General features: G+C 39.3%; 1 protein-coding gene across 1 annotated transcript in view; it reads left to right on the forward strand.

Moving 5' to 3' along the window:
* Nucleotides 1-12,654, forward strand: part of LOC103023148 (PDZ domain-containing RING finger protein 4) — a 94,637-nt gene that overhangs the window by 49,357 nt on the left and 32,626 nt on the right. The window contains exon 2 of the mRNA XM_049474527.1: nucleotides 10,125-10,378. Within this exon, the coding sequence (XP_049330484.1) occupies nucleotides 10,125-10,378 (254 nt within the window). The remainder of the gene's footprint in view (nucleotides 1-10,124; nucleotides 10,379-12,654) is intronic.

Below are 12,654 nucleotides of genomic sequence, written 5' to 3' on the forward strand. Positions count from 1 at the left end.
GAAGCCCTGCGCTGTTAAAATAACAATCCTCCAAAGTCCTCCAAGAGTGCTGATTGGTTTATTGCACATTTTGCCCAAAACACATTAATGATTAGTTAAGAGAATTGGTTCATGCATTTTGCATGTTTCGAACTGCACAAGGCAGATTTTTTGCATCCTCACGATACCGAAAACACACTGACACGCCCTTAATCCAGCTGCATGCTGTGCATGGTTGACTAAAATAAGACCCAATGTGTTAGTGTGTGTATAGCTGGTATGAGTGGATCAGACACAGCAGTGCTGCTGGGGTTTTTAAAAAGTGTGTTTACTTATTGTCCTCCCCTGTCAACCTCTAGTCCTTAATTAGTGCTTACAGGCTGCTGCCCACAGGACGCTGTCCGTAAGACCCTGCTCACAGGATGCTGTTGTTGGACTATTTTCAGTCCAGCAGTGACACTGAGGTGTTTAAAAACTCCAGCAGCACTGCTTTATCTGTCAGATGTGAGCTGGGAGTTACAGTATAATATCAAATCCAGGTATTCAGATAATTATAGAGGTTAAGGCCTTGATAATAAAAGATCTTGTAAAGCTAGCATCCTTCTTTAAGAGAAAGCACCTAGTCTCACTACAAAAGCCTCCCATGCAGTCATGATGAGCTATTTTCTATTCAGTATTCCTTTTGTACCCTTTGAGAGAGGAGAGAATGAGAGAGAATATTGAAAGAAGTAGAGAAATGGAACTAAGGTGTAGAGAAAGAAAGACATGTCAGGAGATCTTTGTTTACTCGCGGTTTGACAGTAGCTTGTTTCGAGCGTCTTTCCGGGTGTGAAAAGGACGTCCTGTGAGATTTAGCATGAAAACGCGTCTCTCTCCCCACCCCAGCTGCTGAGCGTCTGTGTGCAAACATTACCAGATGCATCGCAGTCAGGCCATTCTACTTATCCGTCTCAAGCCTTTTCCATGGTAATGTCCACCATCCTCCAAGAAAAAGCATCTGTGTTGTGCACAATAACCAGTATGCTCCGCTGGCACGGCATCAGATTCATTAGGAAAGATGCGATTCGACTGGAAATTCAACATGTGTGAGACGCTAATTATGCCGGCAGTTTAAGTATTATGCTAAGAAGTTTCTCAAGGACAGCCTTTGTGTGTTTGCCAGTGGTTTTGAGCCGCGAGCATCTGTGTAAACACCATATAATCAGCCTCCTGCTGAAAGTGTCTGCGGAAATATACAACTTTACTGGAGGAGGGAAAGAAAACACGGTTCAGTGTAATCGGAATTGCTCAGAAAAGAGTTTGTCATTGTTGTTTTTACACAGTATCAGCCAAACGTTTAGACACACCTTCTTATTCAGTGTGCTTCTCAAAATCTTAATTTAACTTAATTTCTGCATTGTAGATTAATATTAAAGACAGAAAAACAATTAAGGGACACAATTAATGGAGTTATATAGTAAACAAATAAAAACAGTGTTTGTCCTCCACAATCTCCTGATCTAAACCTGATCAACTGAGATGGTGATTCGAGGTGATTTGGGATGAGCTGGAGCTTCACAGCCTGAAGAAAAAGAAACAGCTATTGTTCAGCTCCTCCAGGAACTCTTTCAAGACGCTGACAAAACTATTCCAGGTGACTCAGAGCTAAATGTCTGTTTTTTTAACCCTTATTCTTTACAAAATAATTCCTCACGTGTTCCTGTACAACTTTAAAGTCTTCAATTGTAAAAAAAAAAAAAAAAAATGTAAAAGTAAGAAAACTTGATTGGATCAGAAGAGGTGTGTCCAAGGTTTTGACCGATACTGTATGTATTTTATGTTTGTTCTGCTTAAGGATATGACTTCTCTATAAATACATATACTTTATAAAAGTAAATGAAAAATGGAGAAATTAAAAACATTGCAGAATAGAGTCTTTCTGATGCTCAGTGGATACGATATAATTAAATCCATGATTAGGTTTAGGAATCCATTATGATGCTAAAATGACCGGTAATTACCGGTAATTACATACATTGTAAAATGCCAAGTTTCAAATAGCTCTCTTAAATGTAATTTGAACTAAAAAATAGTAGGAGGACTTAGGTAAGTTAAGTCATTTCAACCAATTCAGCTGGAACATATTCCAAACTAATTTCCTTAACTTACATTTTTTTCCCTGCAAGTTTGACTGTTTTTCCAGCTTTAACACACAGCAACACACTACATGATTTTAGGCCCGATTTTCTGGTTGGCGACTGTTTCATTACAGATGACAGTCCCTGGATTTGAGAAAAAACACCATTTGCTTTACATTTTCAGAGCGAGCCCCTGTCAAATATCTGTCAGCTTAAGATCTGGACGTGACAAAACAAGATTTTTGGGGTTTCTGCAGGTTAAAAATTGCATAAATGATGACCCTGTTTCTTTTGATTAGTTGTGTAGTGTGGAAACCACATTGACTAAGATATTGTTGAGTGGTGTGAAGGTACAATAATCTGATGATTCTGAAAGGCATGTATTGTGAACCTGGCTTAGCTGAATCAGGTGTGTTTGGATAAGGGAAAGCAATAAATGTGCAGGACAGGGTGCCTCCAGGACCAGGTTTCAGAGCACTGGCTTATAATGTTAGGTAACTATCAGAACAAATCTTCCTGAACTTGAAGTTGTGCAAGATTTTGTTCTGATAATTTATTTGTAACAGATTCAAACTATCATGGCACTATCACTGTATCACTGTCCTGTAATTAATTAACAGAGAAACCCTTTTAAGTGACAGTATATTCAAAATAATCATTACATTACATTACATTACATTACATTACATTTGGCAGACGCTTTTGTCCAAAGCGACTTACAATAGTTGAGTACAATGTAAAATAAGTTTAAAGGTAAAACATCTTTGGATAGGGATAAAAGGAGGACAAAGGGGAATAATAGGATAGAGGAGTGAAGGAGAGGAAGAAGGAAATGAGGATAGAAGTAGTTAGTGTGTTAGAGGTGTTTAAGAGAGTAAGTGCTCTTTGAAGAGCTCTGTCTTCAGGAGTTTCTTAAAGATAGCGAGAGATTCTCCTGATCTGGTAGTGGAAGGTAGTTTGTTCCACCATTGGGGAACTCTGTAGGAGAACAGTCTGGATTGCTTTGTGTGAGTTTTTGGCAAAGCGAGGCGACGTTCACTGGAGGAGCGCAGCGGCCGGGAGGTAGCGTAAGCCTTCAGGAGCGAGTGCAGGTAGGAAGGAGCCTGTTCTGTCATCACCTTGTAGGCGATTGTAAGAGCTTTGAATTTGATGCGAGCATCAACTGGTAGCCAATGGAGCTCAATGAGCAGCGGGGTGACATGTGCCCGTTTTGGCTGGTTGAAGACCAGACGTGCTGCTGCGTTCTGGATCATTTGGAGTGGTTTTACTACACAGGCCGGGAGGCCAGTTAGCAGGGCATTGCAGTAGTCGAGGCGTGAGATGACGACCGCTTGCACCAGGAGTTGGGTGGCCTGTTGCGTCAAGAACGGTCTAATTTTTCGGATGTTATAGAGCGCAAAGCGGCAGGACCGAGCAACCGAGGCCACATGGTGCGTGAAGGAGAGTTGGTCATCAACCAGAACACCCAGGTTCCTAGCAACCTTTGTCGGTGAGAGAGAGAGAGAGTCGATACTTATAGAGAAGTTGTGTTGAAAAGATGGTTTTGTTGGTATAACCAGAAGTTCAGTCTTTGAGAGATTTAATTGAAGGTGATGCTCCTTCATCCATGAGGATATGTCAGAGAGACACTGCGATATCCGTGCGGAGATTGAGTGATCTTCAGGTGAGAACGACAGGTATAGCTGGGTGTCATCAGCAAAGCAATGGTAGGAAAATCCGTGTGAGCGGATAACCTGACCAAGAGAGGTGGTGTATATGGAGAAGAGAAGGGGTCCCAGTACCGAACCTTGGGGAACCCCAGTGGATAAGGAGCGGGCTGAGGACAGCTGTCCTTGCCACGACACCTTGAACGAGCGCCCAGTGAGGTACGATCTGAACCATGACAGCACATTGTCTGCGATCCCCATGTTTGAGAGTATAGTTAGGAGGAAGTCATGGTTGACTGTGTCAAATGCGGCCGAGAGGTCCAGCAGAATGAGCACTGAGGACTGACCTGCAGCTCTGGCAGTTTTCAACGCTTCAGTCACAGACAACAGAGCCGTCTCGGTAGAGTGTCCTTTTTTGAACCCAGATTGGTTCTGGTCCAGAAGGTCATTCTGGGAGAGGAAGCCAGAGACCTGATTTAAAACAGCTCTTTCTAGTGTTTTAGAGAGAAAGGTAGCAGTGAGACCGGTCTGTAGTTGTCAACCTGGGCGGGGTTGAGAGAAGGCTTTTTAAGCAGTGGTGTCACATGTGCTTGTTTGAAAGCAGTCGGGAATACACCAGAAGTTAAAGAGGCATTGATCGTGTGAGTGATAGCCGGAATGATTGCACTAGTTGATCACTAGTAATATAGTAATATATATTTTTTTACTTAAAGACGATTTGACTGTACTGCCAGTGAATTTTTTTTATCTATTAGCAATTTATGCCAATATTATCTGTTTTTATCTGGCCATTGTCATGCTATGTCTGGAGCTTCATGTCTTTGGGAGGGTTCATGGGTTCAGGGTTCATGTCTTTGGGAGGTGGCAGGTAACTGGAATACTAGGAGGAAACTCACAAACACAGAAAACAAACCAAACTTCTCACAGACAAAGACCAGAGTAAGGATCATACCCACAACACCAGCCCTAAGTTTATTCATATTACTTCACAAATAAAGGTTATATTTCTGTTAAATTCTAATCCAGATTAATGTAGTCCCTGTTTCCACATTTCTGATACATACAAGGAAAATCAAATTATTGTGGAAACAAATGATGGCCCTGTAGCACAACCTAATCCTGTCCTTCCCATAAAGCGCATTACTCTTCACCAAGCAAAGCTGCTAATCTCTTTACATGATAAATTCTCCCTATATTAGCATTATATTTTCAGTAGTCGTTGTCCTTGTGAGATGCCTCTCTCGTCCTTGAACATCAGTCTGGTAGCAAGACACGCTCTGGCACCGCTACCTCTAAACCACTGGCAGGTAGCAGAATGCTAACACGTGGCCAGGCTGGTGCCCAGAATGCCCCTAATCATTAATATTCACTTTCTCAAATAGAATTAATTGGTCCATCTGGCACTCGTGTAAACAGGAGGAAGTAGCCCGCCTCGCGTCTTTCTGCTTTTTAAATGGCTTCTTTTCCTTCAGCAAGGCCAGCCAGCCACGTCCGCCATCAGGCTGGAAGCTGCTAGAGGCATTGCTAGCACTTACAATTTGTTCATTTTTCTCCCAGCCTGTCATAAGCCATAGGCGTGCTCATTTATCTAGTGCGGCTTCTTTGTCTCCGATCTCACCGCTTCAGGAATGGACCGCCGGGCCATAACGGAGGCGCTTTCACACTGCACCAAACTCCAAACTCAGCCCCGGCGGATCGCTCGCACCTGGTGTTAACGATAGGTTTGGAACGCTGACTAGTAGAAAAAAGCACAAAATAGGTCCATAGAGTTAAGCTCTGTGTTGAGCCCAGGTTTTTCTCTTTCCACAGGTTTGTTGTGAGAGTCCCTTAGGAGAGCTGACCTACTTTATTACCTGGCTGATTAATGCAGTGTTGCTTTATGTAAAGGTCACTTCATTGAGAGTAGAAGCGCCTTTAGAATCAAAGTGTTTATCTCTGAAAGAGAAGCGAGAACTTACTTTTTGTGGGGTCTGATATTCCTCTTTAGCTCTTTCTCCATGTATTCTAAATATAATTAAATATATACAGCACATAGAAAGTTTGCTAACGTTAGTTCAGTTACAGAACAGAACTTCACCTGATCTACATTATACTAACACTGAGATTCCAAACAAACCACTAAAACTATACATTTGATACAGATTGTACTGAATTAAAAATACTAATTAAACACTGGCGAATTTACACAATACATCGTAAATACATATATTGCGTTTTGCAGTCATTTTAAAATCATCTCTGTTGGGAAAATAAAAACAGCCAGACCAGCTCAAGAACTTAAACTGTTTAAGCTGGTTGATTAGCTTAGGGTATATGGTAGCATAGGGTAGATTTTGTTTGAGTTTAATGGTTTAGCTGGTATTCAAGCACAAACAACCTGACCACCCTTAGACAATCAGTATAATCAGACTTGACTGAGCATGTCAGGGTCAGGCACAGATGAGATAAGCACAGATACAATTAAAGGGCTTTATTAGAAAGAGACATCCACACGTTAGGTAACTAACAGTCATTTGGAAAAAAGCAACAAAACTCCCTAAATTCATAACGTTACAGTTTTTTACATTAGTTTTTAACAGTAAATAGTGCAAGTTATACATTATTTCACCTATTGTTGTTTTGTCCCCCTGAGGTACTTTTGTACAGTCTCTATTGTGTAAACATTTGATAGCATATAAAAACTAATATAGCTAACTAGATAGGTTAGCTAGCCTACATGTAAAGTGCACATTAAAAAATGCTGACAGTTTTTTTACCAGCATAGGGTAGATGTTTGTTAGAGTTTGATGGTTTAGATGGTCTTTAGACAATCAGTATGATCAAACTTGACTAAGCATGTCAGGTCTAGGCATAGATGAGATAAGCGCAGATCCCATAAAAGGGCTTTATTACAAAGGGGTAATCCAAACTCGTGGTCAAAAACAAGCAAGATAACACAAGTATCAAAAGACCAAAACAAAATACCAAGAATGGTGAGACCAAATAACAATGCGCAAGATAAAGCTTTGTAAAGACAGACAGAACCAATCTAACACTCGGCAATCAGTGAGTGAAGGGCAGGGGTATATATAAAGAAGCCATTTCTGCAAGCACGCCACAAACAAAAAGCAAAAGCACACCTCAGGCGACTCTGTTTGTGGCGTGCTTGCAGTAATGGCTTCTTTCGCATCACTCTCCCATACAGCTTCTCCTTGTGCAAAGTGCACTATATTGTGGACCGATGCACAGTGACACCATCTGCAGCAAGATGAGGCTGCAGCTCTTTGGAGGTGGTCTGTGGATTGTCCTTGACTGTTCTCACCATTCTTCTTCTCTGCCTTTCTGATATTTTTCTTGGCCTGCCACTTCTGGGCTTAACAAGAACTGTCCCTGTGGTCTTCCATTTCCTTACTATGTTCCTCACAGTGGAAACTGACAACGTTAAAATCTCTGAGGCAACTTTTTGTATCCTTCCCCTGAACAACTATGTTGAACAATCTTTGTTTTTAGATCATTTGAGAGTTGTTTTGATGAGCCCATGATGCCTCTTCAGAGGAGATTCAAATAGGAGAACAACTTGCAATTGGCCACCTTAAATACCTTTTCTCATGTTTGGATACACCTGGCTATTAAGCTCAATGAGGTTACCAAACCAATTTTTGTGCTTCAGTAAGTCAGTAAAAAGTATTAGGAGTGTTAGGAGTATTCAAATCAATAAAATGATAAGGGTGCCCATACTTGTTGCAAACACCCAAATATTTAGAACTAAAAATGATTAAGATTAATAGGGGTGCCCAAACTTTTTCATGTGACTGTATATATATATATATATATATATATATATATATATATATATATATATATATATATATATATATATATATATGGTAATGTGGTGTGTTTGTCTGAACAATCAAACCCTATTGGACAGGAGTTGTCATTACCTATTACACCAAACACCATAAAAGATTATTCCACTAAACATTTTTTTGTCTACTGTAGAAATTTTTCTTAAGGTCTTGTCTCGGCAGTGATGGAATACCGTACTAGTTATATAAATATTACTTAGTATTCGGTATTAAGGGTTTACATAACACCATGTTATAAATGACAGCAGTATGGCTTGGTTACACTCTCTAAAATATCAGTGACAGTTCATACAGTATGCACTTTGTTCTCTTATTGGGTTATGAAACATATTTACTCCCTCTTTTCATTTGTTTACACTAGCCCTGAGCAATTAAATGAGTGAATTTGTATGTGCTGTTTTTCTAAGAAGTCCAACAGTGGAAAATTTCTCTCTCTTTCTCACTCTTTGTACTGCTAGCTCCACTGCTCTGTGTGTGTGTGTGTGTGTGTGTTTTCCATCTCTCTCAAACTGTTCTTTCTTTGTAGTAATCCTAATGGAAAAGAAATGCTAGGGGAAAGGCAGCATTTCAAAAGCTGAGGGGGGAAATTGTGCTGGCTTGACCATATTCAAGCAGCAGATTCTTATCTTCTGTTTCAATGCCTATTCACGGGAGTATTTCATCCGTATTGTTCTCTCTGGCTCCCAATTACTGGGCTAAATGAACCAGGCCTCCTCTCCATATATATGCCATGTGCAGAGCAAAGATATTCAATTCCGTCAGCAAATAGAAAGGCCTGCACGCTCTCTCTCTCTCTCTCTCTCTCTCTCTCTCTCTCTCTCTCTCTCTTTCTTTCGCTACTGAGAGAGAGACTACTGACCGCTTTAGGAGATCATGATACATATTATAAATGATGCAGAGATGCTGTCTGAGCTCTACTCTTTCCTTAAAACACTGCCTGAGCTTGGCTAGATTTCCTATATGTTTTAATGTATTATTTATAGCATTCTGAAAAGATACTTCTGAAAGTAATTGCATTATTATTCATTAAGCATTAGCTGTGTTGTTTCAATAGCTGCACCAGTGTCATTCGTGAATTATATAAAACCTTAAAACCATATTAAAAAAAAAACATTTTGTGTGCTAACAGTGAGAGTGAGACCACTTAAAGGACTAATATGTACTAAGTAATATTTAAGCACTTAACTTTTTGCATTTCAGTGGCTTTAAGTTAGGGTACCAAATGTCCGTATTTCACGTCCTGTCCCGGGCGTCCCGGGTTTTTTTTTCAAAAAGTGAGGAAATGTCCTGGTTTTTAAATTACCTTCACTGGACCATTAAATTTACAGGCACTGTTCTTAATCAGAATGTAGACAGTGTGACTGTCAGTCAGTGCTGCCAACTTAGCGACTTTGTCGCTATATTTAGCCAATTTTCAGCCCCTTTAGCGACTTTTTTTGTAAAAAAAAAAAAAAAAAAGTGACTACCGACAAATCAAGCGAGTTTTTGTGGTGTTATTGGAGACATGTATTATGCAAATTAGGTGTTGACGTCATTTAGCGACTCCCCCCCCCCGCTCTCAGGTGTCCTGGTTTACCCAAATGAAAATATGGTCACCCTATTATTATAAGTTTAAGCACTGGTGTTTCTTGGTGTGCTTTATCCAGTATGTTAAGTACATTTTTCTGTCAGATGTTTGAAATTAGATTTTTTTTTATGGAAGAAATCTTTAAAAAAGGTAATGATATTGCAGTTTTGTTTGGATGCTTCTCAGTGGGTAAGGAAATGCTTTTCATTAATGGCACACTGGCCCCGTGTGTGCCTTAATCGCCGCCAGCTGAAGGCAGCCAATGAACACTTAATTATAGACTTAGGGCCAAATATGAGTGGAAAAGACTGAATTGCTTAGTGGCTCAGCCAAGGATCTTTATTATGGAAGTTGGGCTGTGTTTTTGACACTTGTTTGCCCTTGCGCAGTTATTGAACAGGGTCACTGCTCAATTCTTTTGCTAAGCCCATTGGAGGGTGCTATTATACCAGCAGGGCATTCTGGAACATTTCAAAGATGAGGCAAGTACCCTGATCCTGGTTTTCACTGAGGGAGAAATAAGGAAGATGATTATAAGGCAATGGCTAATATTTGAAAGGCAAAATAGCAGACCTGGAGTTGTTTTATTATTAGAAATAAATATGATTATAATGGTGCATCCTTCAGAGAGAAAGCTCCAGATACAGTGATTTTGATGTTCCCTGCCGATCCCTGAAAAATGACTTTCCCAGCAGGAAAACATTCTCTATAATGCATAATAACATATGAAACTGAGGAGCTGCATACTTTGGTTTAAATTTTATTGGTGCCATAGAAAGAAATCTGAGCATTCCGTTTTCCATCTATGGATATGAGGACCATTACCACTGTTGCTGCATGCACAACACTTCACACACTTTATATTGAGTTTATTGAGTAAAAAAAAATTACATTCAGAACCCCACACTCCCATCATGATCCCTTAAAGTTTCTGTATTTTAATAGTGATGTGTTGTTCCTTCTGCAGGTGAATGGGAAGGACTTGTCGAGGGCCAGTCATGAGGAGGCAGTGGAAGCATTCCGCAGTGCCAAAGACCCCATCGTGGTCCAGGTGCTCCGGCGGAACCCTCTCCCCCGGGGCCAAGGGTCATCTCAGGATGTCCAGCTGGTGGACGTGTGCACACAGACAGATATTACCTTCGAGCACATCATGGCTATCGCCAAACTCCGCCCCAGCAGCCCACCCGTGCCAGACATCTGCCCCTTCCTGCTCTCAGACAGGTAAGACCACCTGACCCTGAGGGGGAAAATCTTAATCACAGAAACCAAATGTGAGTGTTTATTAAAGGAATGACCTAGATTAGGATCAGAGCCAATTAGGTATTATTTTGATAGAGTACATATAGTTTGTTGTCTTTATATAAAATATATGTCAAAAGTTTGGACACACCTCTTCTTATTCAATGTGTTTTCTTTTTTTTATGATTTTTCGATTATTATGACAGTTTAATATTGAAGACATTAAGTGTTAAACCAATATGTTTTATACTTTAGATTCTTCTAAGTAGCCACATTTAGGTTGATGACAAATATGCACACTCTTGAAAGAAAAACATTAAATGAGAAGGTGTGTTCAAATTTTTGATTGGTACTGTATATTCATATCCAATTCTTACCTGAAATGATTCATATGGTAATACGTGAGGAGCTGTGTGAAATTAGCACATATCATTTTTTTCTGTTTGTTGTAATCAAGGTAAGGTGTGGGTAATCTAGACAGCCCTCATTAAAACATGGCTACAGTAGCTACATGTTAAATTGGAAAATACAACAATTGCAAGCAGTTACACACAGATTAAGGGCAAATTAAAATACAGTGTAGTGTATTCAGTAGAAAAGAATAAAAAAAAATTAAGAAAGTACTTTAGAAGGTACTTTAGCATAGAAGGAAGTAGTCAAGCTTATTAGATCAATACATCAATACGTATTAATAATCAAGATTAAAAGTACTTAAATGGACATTTCTAAAATGTATTCCAGAGAACACTAGCGTGCCACAATTTAAATATACAAAAATGATAGCATTCTGCCTTTTATTACCTAATCAGTATTGGATTTGTTAAGTTTGATACATGTGTACAATAAAGTATTTTTGTATATATATATATATATATATATATATATATATATATATATATAAAATCTCTGGTATATATATATAAAATAATATTGGTTCAGGGCGAGCACCTACACTGCACTACTTAAAGGTCAACACAGATGGGAATTTGGATTTATTTTTTGACCTTCTAAATTTAAGAACTGCATTTGATACAGTTAAAAATACAGTTTAATAACACACCTTAGAAATTAAGTTTACAACTTAAACAAATATATAACTTTCTTAAATTTGTTGCGTATTGCTCTGGAATGTATGGTATACTTTGTGCTGCACCATCCTTAAGGTGCAACGTCCTTATCAGATACATGTATTGACTTGGATATAGTCAAAGTTTAGAGATTTGCACTTTTTAGCATATACAAATTATTTTTTAATGAACTTTTTTTTAAGGTATCTTGGGGTCTTCCTCAAAAACAACAAAGGAAAGTGGAGCACTGATTTCTTTTCTGTTTAATTTACTTGTGTTTGTTCTCGACTTCTCCTCAAAGGACTCACAAACTGTGAACAAGATAAAGTTTAGCATAAAGAAGATCTGGGTTTGTTCCCCAGAGATCCAGCCATGGCAGTGCAGGGGCTTTTCTTACTGAATATGAAGTTAATTGAGAGCAGCTCTCACACGCAGACAGTGAGTGAAGACTGTAGAGGGTAGAGGAGGTAATTAATATAGCACAATGGCCCTTGGATAATTAATTGTGTAAAAGATTGTCACTCACCCAAGCCTTGTGTTTCATTCTGCAATCCCATTGATAGTAAGATACTTGGATATAGACTTCACAGATTAATGTTTGTCCTAGTAGACAACGTGTTGAAGAATATGACAGCAAGCTTCATTAATACTTACATTGCACCCAATGAACTCTGTGAACTCATGTAGCACTTGTAAGGTACTTTTACAAGCTTTTATATCAATTATTGTAAAACTCTTTGTCATGTCATCTCGTTTCATAGCTCGTGTGTCGTGATCACAGCGCTTTTGTCTGAAGGTTGTTGTAATAAGTTGTTGTAATAACTTCTCACAGTGTTCCTTTTGGACTCGTAAGGGCTTTACAAGTTAATTAAAAGTAAATTGACCGATAAAGTAGAAAAGCACAGACACCTACATTAAGTTGAAATTTATTCCTATATCCTGTAGCAGGGTCCCAATGTAATCAACCTGTCCCATAAAACCAACACTGCTGTTGCCTCCTCATGTGCCATCAGGTGCCGTGAACAGACCAGAGATTTTATAGATCCAACAAAATGTGTTTTGTCCCAGTGTATCACACAACAGATCATAAAATCATGCAATTGTGCTGTATTCATGTAGTCAGCGCAGGTAGACAAAATAAAGCATTCTGGCATTTACAATACATAGCTGCTTCTAGAACTTGCTCGTGTC

The sequence above is a fragment of the Astyanax mexicanus genome, chromosome 2 (genome assembly GCF_023375975.1).
Source record: "Astyanax mexicanus isolate ESR-SI-001 chromosome 2, AstMex3_surface, whole genome shotgun sequence".
Lineage (NCBI taxonomy): Eukaryota > Metazoa > Chordata > Actinopteri > Characiformes > Acestrorhamphidae > Astyanax > Astyanax mexicanus.